Genomic DNA, 25,145 nt, shown 5'->3' on the forward strand with positions numbered 1-25,145 from the left:
TTAGATTCATTATAGCATACCCCACTAAGAGTTATAGGTTATACTATACCTTAATGCTAAGATATGAGAAGACGGGGAATTGCACTGCATTAAACATTTAAGGAATGAAGGATGTGAATGATAAGTGTGATGTGTGTTGCTACATCATGCAGCAGGAATGATGTGTTGATAAGATTTTATTGACTTACTGATTATAGACATACCATTAAAAAGAAAAATGAAGAGATGGATTGTCTGACTGGTGAATTAATGGAAAAAAATTTTACTTTCCCTTATTGCTGTACAGTAAACTCTTGCAGTTCGCTGGTTTGTGATTCACGATTTTAACTTCGCGGCGTCTCCTCTCCCTTTGTTTACACTCAACCATTGCCTGCGATGCACCATCTCTTGTGTTGTACTCAAAACTTCAGTTTTTCTGTGTGAAATGGCCCTTAAAACACTGCCTAGTGTCAGTGCTAGTTATCTAGGAGGAAATGAGACCAAAGCCGTAGCGAAACAACCACCAACTCACGATAGTTTTCAAGAGCACCAGTTGCCCAGCTGATTCCGGTCAGCTGCTGCCACTGTCTCACGCACACTCCACCACCTGCCCCACCACCCCCACCACACCCACCACCCACCACCCACCCTCCACCACCCACCACTGCATCACCCTCTTCCAACAGTGATCCTGATGATTTCCCTATGCTTCAATAACCAGATTTCATCCTACTGTACAGTACACTTCTGCAAGCTCCAAACTTCCACATATGAAGGAGAGTAGTATTGGTGACTTAAGTTTCTTATACACAGTATAGGAATACAGTAGAACTGAGGTGGTATAAGTTGCTATTTGTGGTTTTAATGTGCCATTCCTTGGAACCTAACCCATGTAATATATGAAAAGTAACAATAATAATACCCTACACAATACAACATGTACACATACAGTACTTGAATAATTAAGATGCTATCAATATAAATGAACAACATATCAGAAGACACCTGTTAGAAGCCCCCAGGCCCCGGCTGTTGTGTCATTGTTGCTATGGAGAGGGTTTATTTCCCTGCCCTGAGGCACAGTACTGTACCCAGGTAATGCATCCCATTGTTAGTTGGATCTAAGGTGTGTCTAGAGTTAAGTAGTACCACCTTGAAGATGAAGAACTGCTTTCACACAAACAGTTTGGCTTTAAGGCACAACACTCCACACAGGATGCATTGAACCTAATCACAAACTACCTCCACATGAACAAGGGACCGTACAAAGCGGCACTCATCACCAAAGACTTGCAAAAAGCTTTCGACACAGTCTGGCACAACGGACTAAAATAAAAAATATGCACACACTTCAACCTCCCCAAGATATCCCAATAACACCTACCCTTGTATGCAACTTCTGAACAGACAGACAAATGAGAGTTAACCCTTAGCCGGCTGCAGCAGTGACTGAAGAAGCGCCAAATTTAGAAATCGTTATTATATAGATGCCGCCGACCACTGGAGTGGAACATAAATAAAGTTACACCGCATTTTGTGAAATTTTAACACCATCTATATATAGACTCTACCGCAATATGGAACAGTTGCTATATTTCATTAACATAGCAAAGATGCTTTTAATATTAAAACGTGAATTTTGTAAGTGGCTATTATTTATATTCGTATAAGTAAGGTACGTGGAGTCACTCACACCCTCAGCCAAAGCTGTGTCCAGAATTTGTGACCTGGATGTGGTTACCCTCCCACCCTCCCTTACTATATTGTTGCCTTACTGTTGCTTCTTATGGCATTTGTTCATTCACTGCTGTCACTCTCCTACGTTGGAAGGCTTTCTGATGTGTGGTAAAACATGGAGTAATACACAGTGCAACTTGACAAACATCACAGCTGTAGATAGTTCTCCTCACTTTGTTTTGCAGTGCACAGTAAGTACATCTTCTTTGAACCTTCTTTGTACTACCACCTTCAGCTGACTCTGTCTCTATTGGGAAATGTCTTCCACTCAGTCTTGTAGGACATGGCCCAAGAGTCACTGAGCTTGTGGGTTTCTTTATCCAATAAACATCTTTGCTGTATGCAGACACAATCTGTTCAATCAAGAGCAACTTGAAGTCAAGGAGGTTTATCTGGTCTCCATTTCTTTTGTAGATTACATTGCAGTTATGCAAACTCATTTCGATTAGCCTGAAAAATAGCTTCTTGTAGTACTTTGTAATACCCTCGAGCTCCTTCTCTTTTCTTCACAGACCTTGGCAGCATATTTGTTTGTCTCTCTCACTATATGTTCCATTATATCTGTCTACAAAAGACAGACAAATTTCTATTGGGTTCTGAGGATCTTGCAAAACTACTTTGACTCCCGTGTCTCCAGTAAATGGAAATCGTTCTCTACTAACTGGAGAATTGCTCAACCGTCCAATTGGAGCACTGTCATCTTGACCATCAACTTCTGCACCTGACAGAATATCATCTGGTTCCTCTGTAATAATCTCAAGTTGTGATTCATCACCACTATCAGTGTCATCACCACTATCTGATTTTGCATCATCACTAATATCATTCATGAATTCATCATCAAAATCGTAGTCTAGAATATACTGTATTTCCTCATCAGGAATGTTCCTCCTATGGAACATAATTATGGCTATAATTTCTATATACAGTGAGTTCTGCTATAACGCGTGTTTTGATAACTTTAATTTGCTCTAACGCGATTTATGAATTAGGAACGATATTTGTATAACGCGAACGCTTGTTTGCTATAACGCGATTTTTGCTTACTATTTCTCCAAATTTGTGGTATTAACTGTGAATATGGTAAAGAAGAATATCGCCAAGAAGCGTTCTGGTGATAGAATTCCCGGTGATGATCGTAAAAGAAAGGATATAACACTTGAAGAGAAGCTCGATGTTATCAACCTCAAAATCACCCTTCTCCCCCATCAAGTTACATTCATATTTTGTCAAGGTAAAGTATTACATTTACTGTATGATTTCATTATTAGATATGAATGTAACATTTATTTAGACTGTGCTATCCTTTGTGTTAGGCTAACTACTAAATTTTTTCGATTTCGAGTAATCTGCACCTAACAGCTATTTTCTCCATAAGCCCTGTTATTTCTATTACGCAATTTTCTATAACACGATATTTTACAGGAACACAATTATCGCGTTATAGCAGAACTACCTGTACAGGCAAAGAAAATAAAAAGTAAATGAATGATGAAATGCCTAACAGACCAAAAAAAATAATTGAAAATTATATCTGACAAAACTTAGCTCTCTTCAAAATATCAAAAGAAAGAATGGAAATTCAGCTCCACAGATGAGACCAAAGAGAGTGCTCCATACCTGATGAAAGCTGGGAACAGACTGTTCGAGTGATTGGAGCTTTAGGCGGCTGGCTCCAGCGATCAGGCAAGCCATCGCCACCCTTGAGTTGCTAGTTCGGGATTTCTGGGGCTCTAGGGCACTCATACATATCCGACTATATATATATAGTCTCAGCTGGGAAATACAGGAGATGAATTTTGGAGAAACGTCTATAAATAGTCTCACCTCAATTTTTCAGCACATTCCGTACCATCTACCTTTATATATAGTTCGGTCGCCGGCTAAGGGTTAAATTCAAATGTGAAAACTCAGACTACTTCCTACTGAATGCAGGAGTTCCACAAGATTTAGTCCTTCCCCAACGATGACCTGCCTGACTGCATACATACCGACTCACTGACTATACAGGTGTATACAATACACCGACTACATATCACATCTAGTCAGATGGCATATATGTACAAACAAATTACAAATCACCTACTTTGGCACAAAAAGACATCAGCTTTACCAGATATACCTAAACCCATACACCAACAACCATACATTCGACCACACCCTCACCACATCATCACAAAGGCAGCAGCAACACGAAAGACACTCACAGGCATACAAAGATTCAGAAGTGCAACAACAAAAACGAAAACACATTTATACAAAGCACTAATACATCCGCTGTTAACATAACGCACCCAACGCACTCCAGTTAACAGCACCAACCAACATCAAGAAACTACAAGTCATACAGAATAAATCACTGAAGTTCATACACAACACACACACACTGAATATCCTTCACCACTAACAAACACCTACATGAACAGAGCAACATTCCACCTCTCAACATCTACTGGAGACTATTAGGTGACACACAAATAGAAATCTCTTAACCACACACCCACAATGGCAGGAATTCTTTGACGACATCATACTTCACCACAGATACACATACAGGAACCCCTCCAAACTAAACAGACCCAATACATCATGCCCACCCCTCTGTACTAAAACACGTAATCAACAACAATAACACTCTTATATTTGCACCTGGGCGGCCTGAGGACAATCCAGGTACACCACATCAAGCTGCTCTGAGTTCAGATATTCTCCTCTCACCACGGCAATAGCAACATCATAGCCGATGAGGTTTATCCAAGGTTCAATTATTTCTAAGCAAATCAGAGAACTATTCCCCACTTTCTTCTTAAAAACCCTATAGAAATGATATCCTCACTCCTCGATGCAACAAATACTGACATTTAAGATCAGAGATTCAAAACTCTTCCTCTCCAATTAGTTCCGTTTCATCTTTGGTAAAAGCTTAAAGACTGTACCATCATCTGTCACCAAACAATTCTACTACTAATTTACTTCTTCCTTGTGTTTTTACCTTGTATTATTTTATTTTAGTCTCTTAAGCCTTAGTTTTAATTCGGCGACATGTGACCTAAGCTGTTGTGTCGCCGGGGACATAATTACTGCAATCAATCAATCAATCAATCAACCTTTTCTACTGGGCGGGGCCTACCGGGGTTCTGGGTATGAGCTGCAGCAGTGTGAGTCTTGTCGCATCGGTCGTACAGTTGGTGGTCAGTTACTGCAATTCTATAACAATCAGACATGCTGTGTTAAGCCACGGCACCTCTTTCTACTCGTACTACCCACTTCCATCCTCTTGTTGTCCTTCCACTTAACCTTTTTCACCCCTGTCGCTTAGGATTTATGTACCGGTATCTATGTATGTTAGTCGGATCTAAGGTGCGTCTAGAGTCGGATAGTGCAACACTTTGTGGATTGATCATCAAACTCTCCTGAAAAGAGTAATTAGGCTTATCTCTTTACTCCCACCAAGAACTCCCACGACAACATTAAAAATTTAACTGTGCAGTATTGGCTTCCTATTGAAGCTATTGATAAATTGTAACTGCTTGATGACCACAAAGTTGTAAAGTTTCTTGAGCCAAATTATCCGGTCATTGTTATGATTACTGACTCAGATATAGCCTGTACAGAGCTGGTAATCCATGTATCCATCTTAAGTCCATAACTATGAATCAATGTTCTTCTTTTGACTGAATGTAGACTTTCAAAAAGCAGATTAAGTCTGTTCATTTTCAAGAGTATAATGGATTAGTTGTGGGTTGGAATTTTTTCGTAAGATGGCAGGTCACTGGGTAAAGAAAACACTTAAATTCACTATGGTAATAATATTTTTAAATAAATTGGGCCAAGTAGTGTAAAAAATAAGGGGTAAAGTAAAGTAATACTATATTGAATATATAAATATTACTAAGCACATTAACTAATTCAGTGGATATTTGCTGCCCCTACTACAAATTTCATAGTATAAACATTCCAAACAATATTGGTATTATTTTGGTTTTGGTCATCTGGGGAACCTTAAGATTCTAACTATGGGATTAAGTACTTTAAACAATAAGGCAAATTATCTCTACGGGATTTCTGTCGCAAAATATTTTTGTATCGCATAACAAAATACGAGTCATAGGTTAGGTTAGGCTAGGCTATATTATAAGTTATAAGATTAGCTTAACATACACCGGTAGGGGGAGGGGGTAGTAACTTAAAACTAGTGATTTCTGATAGATGTAAAGGTCTAAATCGTTCATAACACATCGCAAATCATCAGAAAAAAATCATAGTCTGCCTGTCTAAGTCCAGGGATGACCAAAACTTATAATTTACCCAATATAGTCTATCTCCGATCTAAGCATCCAAATACTTATGGTAGTTAAAGTAAAATTTTACCCATTAATTAATATAAATGATGATACCGGTATATCCCAGTGGTTCATTAGTGAAACATCAAAACAATAACAGCACTATGTTGTCATGTTTACCTGGCATCAGGCATTCTCAAAACAAAGTCCAGACAATGTCATTACTTCTAAATTGACTCGTATCTTCATCTAGTACTGATATACAGTCATGCGCCGGTTAACGTCCGTCATATATTGTCGCCACCCCCTAAAAAAAAATCCGTGACGCTTGCTGGACCACCACTCCACGACCCCCTGACGGAGACACGATGATCCTCCCCATACTGGTCAGATATTATGTGTTAAAGGAATATGCTTCCTTCCTTAGGCTTTTTTTAAGCATTTGCCTCCAGGTGTAATGTTAACCTACATCTATTGAGGATAAAATCTTTCACCTACAAATTGACAATAACACATTTGCTGTAATCAGACATATCTAGTTGCCTCAACAATTGCAACCCCAGTTGCAATTGGGGTTGCAATTTCAAATTCTGTGGCATTACTAAGAATAGTGAAGTCTCTGGTGCACTCTAAGATTAAGAGAGAAAACGGAGGACTCAGGCGTCCTGATGTGAGAGAAAACGGACTCGTATGATGGGGGACCAAATAAAAAAAGCATAGCTACATGTTTTGTGGACTACAGTATTAAGCGTACCCTTTTCATCACTTTGTAATAAACCTAGCCATGCCTATGTGTGTTTATGATATTTACCATAACATTATATATATATTTAGTGGGTCTAAATGGTCGTAAAATGGGAAACTTGGGGTTGGGTCTTGGGTGCCTGGAACCAATTAGAATAAATCCCATAGGTTCTGTACTTTCGTTATCGGCGGGGTCCCAATTAGGCGCGATAACCAAGGGATGACTGTACTGTACTGTATATACTTGTGACACTGGCCAGTTGCTTCTGGTGTTATGGTACAGGGGTACCAAGTGACAGCACTAGGATCCCGCTTCCTCTATCAAGGAATAAACAATTAAAATTTAAATTGAAAAAAAAAAAAAATTCAAATAATGGGACCTAGCGAACCGAAATGTACCTAGAGCGGGCACAGTCACGTATGCATCTCGTATTCTTATAGATTGTGCGGCCAGGCGTACGTTATCTAGTGAATTTAGTCAATATTGTACAGTAACAATGGACCTAAGTGCAAACCTGTATTGTACATGTACTAAATGATTATGGTACTAAAATTGTTATGTCTATGCAAATATAGCTTGTTTATACAGGTATTCAAATAAATTACTATCTTACAAGAATCCCTCCAATGTAAGTTATATTCACCCAGGTCGTTTGGGTGGCAAATTATGAGAAGAGCTTAGTCACTCTTAAGTAATGATAAATAAACACACACACAGGCCTTCAGCGCCAACTGTCAAATCTTATCTCAAATAAATAAACAAACAAACGCCAGACATTCTGTCACCTCACCTCCCCCCCCTCTTCCCACACGCTCCTGGCTACTTCCTTCCTTGTGTTCCCAGACAAAAGATTGGTGATTTCTTTATGTTTATTTTATATAATATCTCAGACTAAAGTTAGGATAATATAATTTGCATTGCTGAAATCCTTGCAAGACAGAGATTAATTTGAATATAAGCATCATATATTTTGCTCAAGATATAAAAAATGTAGTACATTAGTGTACAATACTGTAGTACATTTTATAAAAAGTTTTTCAACTGTATTTTTGGGTAGATTTACATAAATTTCTTCATTTATTTTCATCCATTTACATGCACACACCATACTAAAAGAAACGTAAAAGAAATAAATGACCTTAGTGCAAAGCTGGAGTGCACATGTACTAATTTGATTACGGTACTAAAATTGTTATGTCTAGTGCGAATTACAACATGTTTATATTCAAATAAATCAGTATCTTACAAGAATCCCAGCATGTTAATTATATTCTCCTAGGTCATATCACTGGCATTTTAAAATGAGAGAAGCTTAGTAGGACTGTTAAATAAACACACAGAGACCTTCGGCTCAAACTTATCACCTCAACCCCCCAACCCCTCGCTGACTGCTGGCTCCCTCCGTCCCTCCCTCCCTCCCAGCCAGGGTTTTAGGCTTACAGTTTTTATCTTATATAATATCTCAGACTAAAGTTAGGAGATTATAATTTGCATTGCTGGAATCCTTGCAAGACAGCCAATAATTTGAATATAAACGTCATATATTTTGCTCAAGAGATAAAAATTGTTGTACATTAGTGTACAGTACTGTAGTACATTTTATAAAAAAGTTTTTCAACTGTATTTTTGGGTAGATTTACATAGATTTCTTCATTTATTTTCATCCATTTACATGCACACACCATACTAAAAGAAACATAATAGAAATAAATGACCTTAGTGCAAAGCTGGAGTGCACATGTACTAATTTGATTACGGTACTAAAATTGTTTTGTCTAGTGCAAATTATAGCATGTTTATATTCAAATTAATCAGTATGTTACAAGAATCCCAGCAATGTTAATTATATTCACCCAGGTCATTTCACTGGCTTTTTATAAGAGAGAAGCTTAGTCACTTAAGAACTGATAAGTATACACGCGTTAGACCTGGGCCTGTGCCAACTGTCAAATGTACTACCTCCCCTCCCCCCACGCCCCCTCGCTCGCTCCCACCCTCTCTCTCTCCCCCATCTGCCTGGCGTTGCTGGAATCCTTGTAAAACAGTGAATAATTTTAATATAAACGTCATGTATTTTGCACAAGAGATAAAAATTAATCACCTGTATCACATTACAGTAGTGATTTAAGAGTACAGTAAAAGTGTATATATACGTATATAGTATTCCACATACACGTAAGTATAAATACAAGTTTATGTGATGATCGGACAACGTCCATTTCGGTTAACGTCACGTTTCCAAGAATGTATCTAGGACGATAACCGGCGCATGACTGTATTCTGTAAATGCACTGATAAAAAAGAAGAGAAAGTCTACCAGGTAAGAATACATGACAGCCGAGCTTGTGTGAACATGGGAGTTTTTTATGTCCATAAGAACATAATAATGGAGGAAACTGCAGCGGGCCTATTGGCCCATACTGGGCAGTCCCGTTTACACTCAACCCCTATTGCTCATATATCCACTCAATCTATGTTTGAAGCAGCTCTTCACGGCACATTTCTTCACTTATGGAATGTTCATGACTTAGACCATAAAAAAAAACTTACCTGAACGTGGCATTTGGGGAAATGGGTGACGTCATTGCAAATGGTGGCCTTGTTTCTAGAGAAATAAAATTACCTCAATTATTATAGCAGGACTTTAAACTTCTATTACAAATTATATATATCGCATCACTCTACGAACGTGGCAGAGTGTATTTCTTGTGTTTACCCAGAGCCGTCAACTGGTCCATGGTGATCCTTTTGAGTGTGTGGTAAACAAAGATTGTAGACCCAAGTGACAGTGCTTCATTTGGTTTAATTACTTTTGCTATACCTGTAATGCTTAAGACTTTTATTTATTTTATTTTATTTTTTAAAGAATTTGTGTTTTTAATAAATATAACACCATATATTATATATCTACAGGGAGTTATGAAATATGGATAGACCTTTAAGAGCTGAATATTAGGATTCATGATACTGGTTTTAGAATGACCTGTCACAAGTTGGGGCCATGCTGGTGCTTGGGGTCATGCTGAATTGCTCAACCCTGACCTGGTTTATAAGATATGATTTCAAGATCAGTCCTCCAGTTTTCCTACATACTGTATTGTACTATCCAAACTGTACTTAATATTTGCATGTTATATGGGGACTGCAGTATTTAATTGTATTGTTTGAGTTAGTTGTTTCTTTGTCATTTATGGTGAATATTATCATCTTATTAACCTTTTCAGATTCCTGGTAAGAGTGTCATACTTGGAAATATATAATGAAGAAGTTCGTGACCTTCTCCGACATGATCAGTCGGTGCGGTTGGAGGTGAAAGAGCGACCTGACGTGGGTGTATACGTGAAAGACCTTCTTACCCATGTTGTACACAATGCTGATGAGATGGACAGGATTATGACTTTTGGGAACAAGAATCGTGAGTGATAGTGATTGTTGTATTTTTTGTGTTTTGTTCTGTGTCGTGTTACAGGACATTATATTTCTGGGTTGTCCGCATGTCTTAGGGAAATTAAGTTTGAGTTTATGAAAATGAACTGCGAGGTAGGCAGACGCTTCCCTGCTCTCTGAGATGTTGCTTCCTCATGCTGCTTACATTATTAATATACAATATTCCAAAAATTTTATTTTATCTTGAGACCCTCAAATTGTTGGACAGTGAGGCTGCCTCATAAAGCATCATAAGGTTAAAGGGTTAGACAGTCACCATGTAATTTTTTTTATCATTGTTTCTGTTGCATTATAATTTTCAATGATAATCAAGGAGAAAATATTGAAGAAAATTACTCATTAACGCTTCACCAAAAAGTTGGTTGATTGGACGAATGAAACAAGGTGTTGACAGGACAGCAGTAACATGCATATCTCCCTCCCTAGTGTCCTAGGTTCAGTCCCTGTCCAGGGACAAATGTAAGAAGGGTGGTGACACTACCAAGTGTGCCATGTTTTCCCCAGGTACTGAACTGTACTGTACTACATTTTTCCTTTTGTACTAACACTGGACAGTAAAGGTCATAACAAAGTACCAAAGAACAGACTAACTGCTGGTAAGTGGTTAAATGATATATAAATGGATATAGAGTTAGTAACTCACATGTTTCAGTAGCCATTTATGTTAAAGTAGCCAATGGTTCCCAATTAGTTCTAGCCATTGCCCCAAAACAAGTCTGACAACAGTACTCATTACCCCGACAAAGGTTTGTCGACTGTCGTGACTAGACCTGTCGTGTTCAGTACGTGAAGCAGACGCTGTTTTGCCGTGGGAGAGTGAGGCAAGAGGTACCAACTCTGCCGTGTCCGGAAGGTGTCTGACACGTGAATGTCGAGTGGTTGTGTATGGAATCAAGAAGTAGAAAAAATATGGCTATGTGTGTGAATATCTCATAGGCTGTCGTTACCCCGAAAAATGTCAAATTTCCCCCTTGAAGGGGGTAATGTATCCCTTATTGGGAACTGCCAAGCAAACAGGATATACAGTGTATGGCTGTGAAGGCATTGTCCAGAATATCACTAACTGAGATATGGAAAAGAACAGGTTGTGAGTGTTAACTTTTGAGATATTACTTAACAAACTTATTGCTGAACATGTTAACCCTTATCTGTACCAATACAGTAGGAACTCAAAGTACGCGTATCCAGAGTACGCAGCCCCGTGTATATGTGTCTGACCCCCGAACTGCCCTTATGCGTTGGTCTGGCTCTTGCTCAAGCCAACTCACTAGCTCAGCGTGTTTATCAATTGTCTGTTCTTGTTTGAGAAAACTAAATCTAATCATTACAATACTCTAATGTGGCTTAGAAATATAGAAAATATTATATAAAACTATAAAAAAGAAAAGTGAAGAGCATGTTATGTGTGTGAGGTGAACCATTGTGTGTGGAAGCAGTGAGTTATTTAACTTGCGTAGCCAACTCGCATTTCTACCAGCTCTCCTTCCCTCCCCTCCCCCTGATGTGAGTCAGCTGGGTTGAGCTGAACTATGTCACATCACCCATTAAATGTGAGGAATAAATAAAAATAATGATAATAAATATAATAAAAGAAAAATACTGCATTGCTATTAGGCAATTGTTTCATTACACATGGGACACAGGAGGCAGTGAACAGCTGAGGTTCTCCACTCTGTTCCCCCCCTCCCTTTCCCCCCACCCCAATATGTGTGCTAACTACTGTAATGTGCACTTAAGAAATGATTATTCCCCTTATGTTTTGACCTTATGATGTGAATTACACGAAAGCGCTTGGGAACTTCGTGTTTTCTTTTTCCTTGTGGTTATCAGCATATACCTGGATCACGTGCACCTACAGTGATTTATTTGCATATATATATATATACAGTGGGGTATGCTATAACGAACGTAATTGGTTCCAGAACCTTGTTCTTTATAGGATTAATCCATTCCAGGCCCCCAAATACAACCACTTAACACTGAAAAAATTCTGTGGAAAATGTAAAAGATACGGTACTTTATCTTACCTTAGTGTTGTTCAGCATGCAGGACAGGAGGCAGAGGGGGAGGGGGGAGGAGAGAATTATGGAGAAGAGGTGGAAGGAGAGGAGTCATCCTTCCTAGCCCTCTTTGGTGACTGTCTCACAGGCACTTTGTCTGTAGGTTCTTTTGTTACCTTTGTAAAGAAGGAATCCAGGGTTGGCTGCTTCAACCTTGATTTCTGGACCTTCCAAAAGTAGTTCATAACATTGTCATTAAACACACTGATGGCCTTTTGTACAGAACCAACATCAGGATGATAATCCTCAGCAAGTTTGGACAGTTTGCTCCAGCAAAAGAACGCATCCTTGAGATCTTTGGCTGGAATGATGCGGCTTTCCTCCTTGTCCTCCTCCTCCCCTGACTCCTCAGAAGTTAAGCTCCGCTTCAGTGTCTCATTTTCCTCTGTGAAGCTCGAGCAGCTCCTCAGTGGACAGTTCCTTACTGTGCTCTTCCACCAACTCCTCAACATCATCATCATCCACTTCCAGGCCCATGGAATTGCCCAGAGACACAATTTCATGAACAACAGCCTCTTCTTCTAACTCTTCGAAGCCTTCAAAGTCTCTTTGAAGGACACATTCAGGCCACAATGGCCTCCAAGCAACACAAAGACACCTCACAGTAACTCTTTCCAGGCTGAGGTAATTAAAAAAACAGCGTCTGCTATATTGAAGTGACTCTTCCAAAATTCCTTCAAGCTAACATCACTGGAAGAAGTGGATGCAAAACATTTTCTAAACAGTGCCTTTGTGTACAGCTTCTTAAAGTTAGAAATTACCTGTTGATCCATGGGCTGGATGAGAGGTGTTGTGTTGGGTGGCAAGAAGTGCACAGTGATGAAGTTGAACTCCTCTGGCAATTCAACCATCAAATTAGGAGGGTGGGCTGGTGCATTGTCCATCACCAACAAAGCTTTCAGTGGAAGATTATTCTCCCTGAGGTATTCCCGAACACTGGGTCCAAACACCTCAATCACCCACTCAGAGAATAAATTCCTGGTCACCCAAGCCTTTGGGTTTGACCGCCACATAACACCAAGGCGGGTCTTCCTAATGTTTTTGAAAGCTCTGGGGTTTTCTGCATGGTACACAAAGAGTGGCTTTATTTTGCAGTCACCAGAAGCATTAGCACAAAGAAGGAGGGTAAACCTGTCTTTCATTGGCTTATGGCCAGGGACAGAAGTTTCCTCCTTGGTAATGTATGTACGGCGAGGCATTTTTTTCCAAAAAAGTCCAGTTTCATCACAGTTGAATACCTGTTCCTTAGCTACTTCCTTATCTGCACTAGCAGCATCGCCATGTCTCACAACACTATGTAATTTATTTCTCCTTCTGAAACCAGTAAACCACCCCTTGGTACCCCTAAACACTGGCACATCACTATCACTTCCACTGGGAGTCTTGGCTTTAAGGTCCTCAAACAATTGTCTGGCCTCCTCACAAATTATAGCTTCACTAATGCTATCACCTGCCATTTCTTTCTCCTTTATCCACACTAAGAGTAAATTTTCCATCTCAATCACATTACACCTTGTTTTGCTAAGTCTAGAGATTCCCTTAGCCACTTGCACTGTTTTCAACTCCTCTTTATTCTTTAAAATCGCACATATAGTCGATTTAGCCATCCCATACTCATCACTAAGTTTCGCAATGCTTGTTCCATCCTCACGTTTCTTTATGATTTCTTTCTTAGTTTCAAGAGTTATGAGCTTTCTCACTCGCTTTGGACGATTCATTGTCACAATTGTACTCTTGTATAACAAAATATTTATACAAATAACTCTATTTCCACATCAAAAGACGAAATTTCAACAATAACAGTGGTGCACTGGCTACACAATGAGACAAAGATGGCGCCTGAAGCTCTTGTTGTGGGTCGCGGTACAACAATATTCATGCGCCAGGCGAAATAGTCCCGTATTCATCCGCGTTCGTTGTAGGAGTTGCGTTCGTTATAGCATTCTCAATTTTATAGGTAAAACCGTTCGTTATAGGAATATTCGTAGTAGGATCCGTTCGTTATAGCATACCCCACTGTATATATATACACACACACACACAGTACAGTACAGTACAGTCGGCCCTTAACATACGCGGGGGTTACGTAACAGAGATACCCGTTGATGTTAAAAATCCGCGTATTTTTGCTGCCCCCCCCCCCCAAAACCCCTGGCTCCCCCATGTCCTTATTTACCGTATATACCTGTGTGTAGTTCGAGTTTTTAAGACCAAATTATTTGGCAAAAAATTGGGGGTCGACCTCTAAACGGGTAATAGTTTCGTTAGGTTGAAAAATATTTACCAGTAACTACCAGTAAACAATGGAAACGATGCACCAACGCACCACCAGCTGTGAGTGTCGGTATGGTTGCCAGGGCAAATCTCTTGCCTCATCATAGCAAACCGAAAGTAGCCAAATCCATGGTATGGTAGCACAGGACGATGTAAAACATAAAGTATTCATTTATTAAAGTTTATTTATAGATACTGTACATAAATTTTTGTTCATTACATTTGAAACATCAATCTTTGTTAATTAAATTTGAAACAAAAGATAACTACAATACCGTATTTTCATTAAAATATTACATCACAAGTATATTTTACCTTAACTGACTGAATGAATATACGTATTCTCAGAAATAAATATGGAAATATAATATTTTTGCTGGAATGACGTACATATTACCGTGGAAAGTGGGATAAAATTGTGACGAAAGCAGTGACTTTCGCTTTCTTTCGTTCAAAAGATGTTACCGTAATCGCTTTTCGAATGGTTTTCAGTTAAAAAACTGTTGTACTCGTACTGTATTACAATAATATTCTATCCTATCATTAGCCTTATAATCCCACAACTGAAAACCATTCGAAAAGCGATTACGGTAACATCTTTTGAACGAAAGAAAGCGAAAGTCGTTGCTTTCATCACTTTCCACTGTAATACGTACATCATTTCAGCAAAATATTACTTTTCCATATTCTCAGAAATAAATAGTAGTTTTGCTGAAACGTAATGCATTTCAATGTAAATTAGGATAAACTACATGAAAACAAAAGACTTTACCTAACTTTCCGATGTTCAAGATATGTTACTCGTTTTTTTTAGTAGTTTTCGGTTAAAATACTCTTATATTAGTGATATTCTATTCATACTGTGCTTGATATAATACATTCACGGAAATGTAATATTTTTGCAACTACAATGCTGATGTCAACACAAGCGTGGTTACAGCGAGACTGACTGAGTGAGGGAGAGCTATGCGTGTGTGTGTGTGAGGTTGCGGGAGCGGGTGGTGTCCCGCGTTCGGTGCCGCATGCGAGTTGAATGGCGCGCGATTTGAATGTACTTCAATTTCTTCAATGTACAGAATATTCCTCCAGCGGGGCAATCCGCGTATTTGCAAATCCGTGTATGTTAAGGGCCGACTGTATATGTATATATTTTTTTTTTTCACATTCTGTATGAAAGATTGTGTGTGTGCATGTAACAGAGTAAAAAAGGGGGGGTGGGAAGAAAATTATGCATCTCTACCCGAAATTACGAGTTGAAAAATAACCATAAGATAACTCTGGCGTCCTCTCTTCTGCACTGGTTCTGTGAACATCTCCCAGGCGTTCTTTGGGGTAAAATTTTTCTCTACTGGTGAAATTTGCCACAATCTTGGCCCCTAAGAGGAAAATTAGTGGCATTGCTCTTGGTGGTGAGAGTGAGAAAAAATATAAAAGTGGATACTGTAAGAACTTTGGATGAAAAGGTCAGGATCTTGTACTTAATAAAGAAGTGGTGTATCGAGCTCTGAAGTTGTGTCGGTTACTGTAGTATAAAAGGGGTTTTAAGTACGTACTGTACAGGTATATACATTCCACACTTACACGGGATCCCAGGATCATAATCATTGTGTACTCTGAACCCACTGACAGAAATTTCTAATTTGTCTGCAATTTGTAAAATTTTAAGTCAAATCTGTTTGAATTTTTTCACTAGTTTATAGTAATACCAAGGTTTAATTATCATATTATCTTGACACATACACAAATTCTAATACTGTACTAACTTCAAAGTTTATTTTGAAAAAAAAAAATCATATGTATTGTGTGTAGAATCAGAGTTTAGTTCGATCACCTACATTATGGAAATAATACAAACAACATATACAGGTCTACATTATGTCTTGTACATTCATGCAGTATGATCACACTACCGGGATCACACTACAACCTAAGAAAAAGTTCAGGTCTGGCTCAGGTTGAGCTAAATGATTCATAATTTTTGTAATTTTTGTCTTGTGAATAATACGAGACAAGTTACAACCTAGACGGCCAGCCACCATATGCTTACAGTATTATGGTTTGTTTAAATATCTGAGTGATGTTCAAAGTGAAAACAATGATGAAAATTACGCAGAAATTAAAAAGAATAAATGGATAGAATGACGGTGACAACACTGATGAGGAACAATAATTCTGGAAACAATGCACACTTCTTATGTCAGTGCCTGCCTGCCTGCCCAGAAATTTTGTTTTCTTGGTCATTGTGTCTTCCTGTAATTAAATTTAAATCTAGGCCAGCTATATTTATTTCAGAGTCAATACATAACAGTCAGTAATAAAATAGTGCATCTCTCTGAATTCAATGTAATCATCCAAAACAATGAAAAATTATATTGTATCATCTTCTAAAGTTGTTTATATTTTTCTCTCAGATTTGTCTGCGAGTAGAGCTCAGATCGCAGGCATTTCTGTCAGTGGGACTCTGAGACCATACTGTACCATATACTGTTGCCTCACCTATGGGAAGTCTTAGTTTTTCCCCAAATTTACAGCAATAATATCTGCTTTTATCATTATGATTCATAAAAAGCCAGAATTCCTAAATTAACTCGCCTCCTCCCCCCGAGCCCAGTGGACACTCGGTTCAAAGGTATTAATTGGCCAACTAAGGTCGTGTTTGGTTCAATATTGTTCATTTAGGTTAAGCTTAGTTTCAGTAATTGTTTTATTTTTATAAATATTTAGTTATTATTTTATTAAATTTAAACACTTAGATTATGTTATGCTCACAGTTAAGTGTAATTATTTAAAAAGAGTCTGTACAGGTCACTCAAAATAATTATATAATTCACAACTTTGCAGGAGCTGTCGGGGCAACAAACATGAATACTCACAGTTCGCGGTCACATGCCATTTTCACCATCACAATAGAATGTGCTGAGAGGGGACTAGATGGTCAACAACACTGGCGAGTGGGGAAGCTCCATTTGGTAGATCTGGCGGTGAGTCTTGAATTTTTTTGTTTTGTTTTTACTTTTCTGTACATTTATCTATACAAATACAATATAATGGATTTAGAAACTTAAAAAAAATAAAAAATAAGATCTATGTCCAAAGATGTTACAGAGGGTGTGGTGCTATTAGCTGTGAGGACAGGCAGCTGGTAGCCCCCATCTTGTGTATTTTTGTTACAAAGAAGAAACAAAGGTGAAAAAGTCTGGTGTTTTGAATGTATGTAATGAAGATGAGAAGAAAATGATGACTGAAGCTTTGGTAAATGATAAGAATTGGATGTCATAGCTTTGATCAAAACAGAGAAGTGTGTGAACACATGTGAAGTTTTAAGTTAGGAGTATCAACAAATGATAATAGCTGATCTGTTATTTTTCAAAGAATTATTATTATTATTATTATTATTTTTTTTTTTAAGAATAAAACTGCATTATGTACTGTGTAGATAAATTGTGCAAGATGCAAGAGGTTGAGGTAGACTGTGAAACATCTGGTATGAAATTGCCTCTAGACCAAAACTAAGGAAGATGTAAGCAAGGTTAGGGGTGGTAAGGCACCAGGAGTAGATGAAACTGTTGTATAAATGTTGAGGAAAGAGATGAAAAAGTGATAGTGTATGGAACAAAGTAACAAGGGAATGGTAGGAGCATATACAGTTCCCCAACATAAAGGGAAGCTGATAAGAAGGAATTTAGGAATTAAATAGATAAATAAGTTTGTTAACCATACTAATGAGTGTTTTGAGAGGAGGGTATTGTTTCCCCATTAGTGACAGTGCAGATACAGCACACTGTAAACTAAACCTTTTTTTGGTACACACGGAGGCAGCCTGGCCAGCATGCACTCAGCCGCCACACCCTAAAAAGTATTAGGGGAAAGGAAAAAGTCTCATTGTGGCATTTATGGGTCAAGGAAAATTATGTGAGGGAGTTGAAAGAAAACTAATGTGGAAAGTATGGGTGAAACCTGTTCTGAGTGTTAGTAAACATAGTGAATTAATTATTTATTAAAGTGAGATTGTCAAAGTTATGTAATATTTCCTTGACTATTTCTTGTTTTCATGGATACAGCAGTAAGATAAAACTAGCACGAGGGAGAGGGCAGCTGGTTTGAGTCATAGGCATATGGAGTGCAAATTGGAAGGGAGTCAGCTATTGTTTGTAAATGACACTGTACTGGTGGGTAGTATAGAAGGAGAGTTGCTAATGTTAATGATTGAACTTTTGAAGACAAGAAAGTAAAGTGATGAAAAGAAGTTGAGAAAAGTAGGCAGGGAGAAATGAACATAAACTTGAGTGGAAATATTATGAAGGAAGAGTAAGGTTGATGTGTCCTGTTCATGTTTGGAGACAATCTGTTATGTTAATATTGATGCTGGAAGCTAACATAGATCTTGTTCTTGTGTGTCCTTTAAAATGTAAAGTGAATAATATATGTATCCCATGTTCTTAGGGCTCAGAGCGGCAGAGTAAAACAGGAGCAACTGGTCAGAGGTTGAAAGAAGCCAGCAAGATAAACCTGTCCCTCTCAACCCTTGGAAATGTTATATCAGCACTTGTGGATGGAAGGTCAACTCACATTCCTTATCGTAACTCCAAACTGACCAGACTTCTCCAGGATTCATTAGGTGGCAACTCAAAAACAGTAATGGTAAGGAGGGAGTTTACATTGTGTCTTCTATATTTCTCTTTATTCTCTCTCTCCCCACTCAAGTTCTTACTGACTGTTTTTTGCATTTTTCTCTCATGTTTCCTAGTACAGTAATCTTGGGTTCTCTGGCTCTGATGTGGCCACTTTTATCGTGACACTCTAGGGATCTGGCTGCTGCTTATATTGAACTCGGTCGACCCAAATGCACGTGAGGGGCTTATTTCTCGACCCAAGCACACGTGAGGGGCTTATTTCTCGACCCAAGCACACGTGAGGGGCTTATTTTTCGACCCAAGCACACGTGAGGGGCTTATTTCTCGATCCAAACACATGGGAGGAGCTTATTTCTCAACCCAAACACACATGAGGTACTTATTTCTCTACCCAATATACGTCCACTCGTGGCATCACCCTTAGGATGGTTCAAGGGCTGAGGTAGCTATTTTTTCTACATAAAATATGTGCTAATGTATTTTATGATGTGTTATGTATTATTTTCATTGTTTATTATAGCAATTTTTGCTCATTTTTGGCATATGTAAAATACAGAGTAATGGAGGATTGGAACCTATTCCATTTTATTCATTGTTAAATCTACCTATGACAGTGAAGTTCCCTGATGGAATTGGATTTTGTAAATATATGCACTTCATTGCCAGAGGTATGCTGTACACATCCACATCATTTTCATCTCACACTGCACAAGGCCATCCATGCCACATGCATATGTACGTCAGGACTCAGGAACTTTCTAAAACCTTCTTTGTGGCTCTGAAAGCATCTAGAATTTAAAACATTACCTACATCTATTAACACCTTAAATAAAAAACAACTGAATTTCTTGAAACTATATCATAAGTATAATTATTTTACTTGAAGTACAATGATTTATTATGAGCTTAATTAAGCCAGTCTGTGTTGGCGTAATATTATGGATGTCCCAATAACGGATTCCGCCTGATTAACGACGCTGCTGTGGCTTAATTAGTCTGACATACAGGGTTTCTATGTACTCTGTAGGATATCTTTTGCCCGAAGAGTTAGACAGCAACTTTTGAACTTGGTGTTTGCTTGTATTTCAGTGTGCTAATGTTGGACCAGCAAATTATAATTATGACGAGACAATCAGCACTCTCCGCTATGCCAATCGTGCCAAAAACATCTGCAATAAAGCCAAGATTAATGAAGACCCTAAAGATGCTCTTCTTCGTAAACTTCAAGATGAGATCAAGTCTTTGAGAAACCAGCTGGATGGTAAGTATAAAAATAAGCCTTACAATTCTTTCATTAATCACTACAAAGTATATGAAGTTTTTGCTCTCTATTGTTGTACATCTTTTAGTGGCTGAGTTGATACAGTGCTTGTCTCCTGTCCTTTGGGTTGCAGGTTCACATCCAAGGCACCACCAGTTTGCCTATCTATGAATGGGTTCCTAGCTTTATGTTTGGTGAAAGTGAAGGCAGTCAAGAGCATTGTCATTCATGATGCTATCTTGCGTACTGAACATTACCGCTGCTCTTCTCACCAAATGCTTCTCTTAATGATTTTAATTTGCCAAAGATTGTCTGTCCATTGAACTATGCAATGCTTAAATCTAAATCACTCCTCAAATCCTTAAATGCTGCTGGTGTCTTGTTAGTTGCTGTGGTACAAGTTTTACCACAATGGTATGACCTCCTGATGAACCTGCCATGATAAGTAACACTGTTCAGGTGGATCACAATAAGTGGTGTTCACAGTCCCTGACTCAGTGAACCAGTGTTGAAGCACCAAACACCAGGGACAGTAGTTTCTCCAGAAGGTAATGAGTGAAGCTTCAAGATCACCAAGTTGAAGTTATGAGATACAGTAGACTCTTTGTTATACAAGTGTCTAATGCTGGTATTCTTAAAATATTCTTTAGCAAAATTTCTTTACAATTAGGAGGCTCCGACATACCAACTGTAGATACACTGCTACTTGTGGAGGGACAAGGCAAAGAATTTTATATGCATAAAGGAGTTAAAAAAAAAACCCTTAGAATGAAAGGAATAATTGACAGAAGGAAGATTCTTAAGAGCTCCAGTGTAATATCTGTGGGTTGTGTATACAGTTGTTAAAAAGGCTCAGGCTAATACTCTTAATAGGATCAGGTGTTATTGATTACAGTATTAGCTACAGTCTCTTAGATCTGAAATGCACTTTACTGTACTATGAAACTAGAAAACCTTGTGCGCTTACAAAAACATAATTCATACTTAAACAGATACAGTTCAGTTTTCAAGGGAATTTTCAATGCTGTACATACCATTAACCAAAGACCAACAGAACACAGTAATAACTAAGAAAGGGTGAGTATAGTATTAAATGAGTCCACCAAGTTGACTGTTAACTAGAAGAAAAAGAATTCTTCCAACAGCAGTTGTGGACCTGTTTCAAGTGATGCCACTATCTTTAGGGTTTTAAAAAAGAATATTTCACTTTGTCCAGCAGTACTTTGCCTCCAATGATCTCAAATCTTCATTATTAGATTTTGAAGCAACTATTGTCGCAGAGGTTTGAATTTTGCTTCAACTCTGGTTCTCTGTTTTTGAAGATGGAAATGACACTTTTGCTGATCTAACTGGACAGTGTATTCTTCCATGGCAGTGTGCCAAGTACAATATCAGTCTGGTTAAAAGGGTAACTCAACAGTGGACAGTATTAGTTTGATTAAAGGGTAACTCAACAGTGGGCAGTATTAGTTTGATTAAAGGGTAAGTCAACAGTGAACAGTATTAGTTTGATTAAAGGGTAACTCAACAGTGGGCAGTATTAGTTTGATTAAAGGGTAACTCAACAGTGAACAGTATTAGTTTGATTAAAGGGTAACTCAACAGTGAACAGTATTAGTTTGATTAAACTGTAACTCAACAGTGAACAGTATTAGTTTGATTAAAGGGTAACTCAACAGTGAACAGTATTAGTTTGATTAAATGGGTAACTCATCTTTTATTTACAGATGAGGAAGAAACAGATGACTCTGAGGAAGAGGATTTGGAAGGTGATGAGAAACCAAAGAAGAAAAAGAAGAAGTTGAAAGAAGAGGAGGCAAGTTTAGCTGCGGTTAAAACTTACTGTTCCAGGATATCCGTGTTATTTGTCCTGTGCAGTTCAGCCTCACATATTACTCTCAAGCACAGGATTTCCCTCATTCACATTTTTCTTGTCATTTTGCTGCAGTAGTCAATAAATATTAATAAACATTCTCAATACTAAACTGTAACTTTAAGAGTGATTCATTTGTCTTAATTAATATTTGATGAATTAATTATTGTCCTTATCTTTCTCAAAGGTCACAGCCATCCGAAAGAAAATTGAAGAAGAACGCAAACTGTTGGAAGAGCGAAAAGATCTCGAAGAAGAAGAACGAAACAAAGTCAAGACCGATTTGGACAGACATGAGAAAGAAGTTAAAAAGGCACTGTGAGTATCTGTCGTCACTTATGCCAGAATAAGTGTCTTAGCTGGTGTAGGTTAAACCTTTCCTGTCTTCTTAAGTCCCTCAACTTATGGCACTCTATTCACAAGTCATTCTAGCCTGGCATTGTTAGTCTATTGAGCCAGTGAGTGTAGGAAGCTGAATCCCTTTGTCATGTGTGGCTGGGATGTAATAATTAGATAAGATGAAAATTAGATCATCCTTCACTCTCATACAGTACTGAGTTCCAAAAGGAGACACTTGTTTTGATGGTACTGTACTGTACTGGGTGAAGGCTGATGAGGTTTACCTGTTCTTTATAGATAAGTACAGTACACTCTGGTCAACTTATGTTTGGTGTTGACTACAGTATATTACAAGGGTCATCATGTCACACCTGCACAGGGAGGGCTTGTTCAGTGCTGCTCTAGTGTTATGGACAGCTAAGTGTTTATAATTTTAGATACTAAGATTCGGTGTTGACTGCTGCCATGCAGTTTTAGGTGATATTTTTGTATTGTGTGGTACGAGTGTCCACTTTGGTTAGCTCTCAGCTGGCTATTGATATGTTAGTGTTATATGGGACTAATCTGCCTTTTGTTGTGACTACAATTTTGTAATGCATAAAACAGCTCATCTTTTATTGGGTAATTGTATGTGGGATATGTTTTGTGGCAAATAAGAGGCCATTAACCCAGATGTTGGCCCCCTCAAGAGGGATCATTTGGGGGATGGCCCACTTAACTACAGGTTGGCTCCTTGCATCTTGTTTGGATGCCAGAACATAATTTTTATACTATGAATGGTTAAACACAATACAGACTGTAATGTATGTAAGCAATATGATTTAGTGAGTTACACAAATTGCACAAGATATATAATGATACAACTTGCAGCTTAGGCACTTAGTGCTTGAGGAAGTGTGGACGCGTGTGGCACATCCTGCGCGTTGATTGCCCTATTGTTATTTGCTTTTTCCCATTAATAAGACACAGGAACAACCTACTCTTACACTAGATTTAGCTATTGATCAGTTTCATAGGATTTCTCTCATTGTGGGTTCAGGTTGAGCATAGCACTTGGCATTTACCAGTCAGATATCTTCTTTCCTTAACTTGGTATTCACTTTATTCACAAGTTGATTCACATGTGAGTTAGTCTCTCACTTCACAGTCACTCTCCTCTGACATTTTTACACAATCAAATAACTTACAACCTTGATCATGTCTTGGTATACCTCTCCCCCTCCTGTGGTCCAGTAGTGATAGTGTACCGGGTAAGTCATAGTCACTGCAAATCTTGTCTTTACATGTGTTATTTTAATGGTTGAAATTTACTATACAGGAAGGAACAAGAGGCTCTAAAACAGAGATTACAAGGTTTAGAGCGAAAGATTCTAGTAGGAGGGGAAAATCTGCTAGAGAAGGCAGAGGAACAAGAACGACTCCTGGAAGAATCTGCCAAAGAGCTGGAAGAGAGGCGCAGACACGAGGAACAACTCCGTCATGCCATTACCCAAAAAGAGGTAAGGATGGATAAAGGATTAATAATACTACTGACTAAAAGAGCATCCTTGTATGTAGCAACTTAGAAAGTTCAAGATTGTTGTCAGAATTGTGGGAGTGGAGGAACTGTGTATGTTTGTAAAATAGTGTGGCAGAGGTGTAAGGATAAGACTCAAAATATATGAGAAATAGAAAGAGGTAAAAGGATGTTGAGTATGATTATGAAGGAGAGGACCGAGGTTGAAGGATAACAGTGAATGCTTGTGTGAAAGAAGGACAAGTACAGGGCATATTGCTGAATTTTCAGAGGTGTTGAGTAACTTTGGATATTTGGAGGTCATTGTATAATATATGTCTTTTTGTTGAATGTAATATCATTATCATCATCATCATCATCATCATCATCATCATCATCATCATTGTTTTATGGCCATTTGCTATCCTTGCAAGTCTTGTGTATACAGTATATATTTAATTCAAATGGATAAAAAAGAAATGTTTCTTTACGCCACCCCCATAGTGGGAACTGCCTTTTAGGGGGGCTTGAGGTGCCGATGATCTGGGGTCCCCAGTTAGGGATCAGGGCTATGCATGTAGCAGGGGTCACCAGTGAGGGATCAGACATAATGGTTACCAGGTGCACCAAGACCCTGGAAAGGGGGATGGTGTACTCTCCTATGGCCCGGTCCAACACAAGGTAGGGAGTAAGACTCTCCCATGTGTTTGCCGTGTGTGGTGACCCGTACTGCTGGGAGATGGGAGTCCTGAGCATTAAGCAATGCCGCATGCTGCGCCCTGTGGCTAGCAGCACACCTCTCTGGCTCATTATTCCGGTTAGACGGACGGTTTGACTCGGGCCCGCTCAAGTAGTCCATTGGCTGGTCAACACTGGCTATAGGGTCAAGCGACCACCACTTGGCTGGCATCACATCAGCCCTGCGGCCGCTTTTGCAATTGTCCTGGAGCTGCCGTCAGGGCCAAGTGGTGGGGTGCGTATATTTCCTTGCTACCCCTGGGGACAGTGTGTCCTCTAT

At 38.7% G+C, this 25,145-nt stretch overlaps 1 protein-coding gene across 2 annotated transcripts in view; it reads left to right on the forward strand.

Moving 5' to 3' along the window:
• LOC121853491 (kinesin-like protein KIF3A) overlaps positions 1 to 25,145 on the forward strand; it is an 85,938-nt gene that overhangs the window by 11,774 nt on the left and 49,019 nt on the right. For both annotated transcript variants that reach the window (XR_006086324.1, XM_042347640.1), the window contains exons 4-10: positions 9,969 to 10,159; positions 17,367 to 17,506; positions 18,969 to 19,166; positions 20,249 to 20,420; positions 22,148 to 22,236; positions 22,481 to 22,611; positions 23,951 to 24,131. Coding sequence is in view for 1 of the 2 variants with exons in the window: in XM_042347640.1 (XP_042203574.1) it covers positions 9,969 to 10,159; positions 17,367 to 17,506; positions 18,969 to 19,166; positions 20,249 to 20,420; positions 22,148 to 22,236; positions 22,481 to 22,611; positions 23,951 to 24,131 (1,102 nt within the window). In the remaining variant the exon portion in view is untranslated. The remainder of the gene's footprint in view (positions 1 to 9,968; positions 10,160 to 17,366; positions 17,507 to 18,968; positions 19,167 to 20,248; positions 20,421 to 22,147; positions 22,237 to 22,480; positions 22,612 to 23,950; positions 24,132 to 25,145) is intronic.

The sequence above is a fragment of the Homarus americanus genome, unplaced genomic scaffold (genome assembly GCF_018991925.1).
Source record: "Homarus americanus isolate GMGI-L3 unplaced genomic scaffold, GMGI_Hamer_2.0 scaffold4896, whole genome shotgun sequence".
Classification (NCBI taxonomy): domain Eukaryota; kingdom Metazoa; phylum Arthropoda; class Malacostraca; order Decapoda; family Nephropidae; genus Homarus; species Homarus americanus.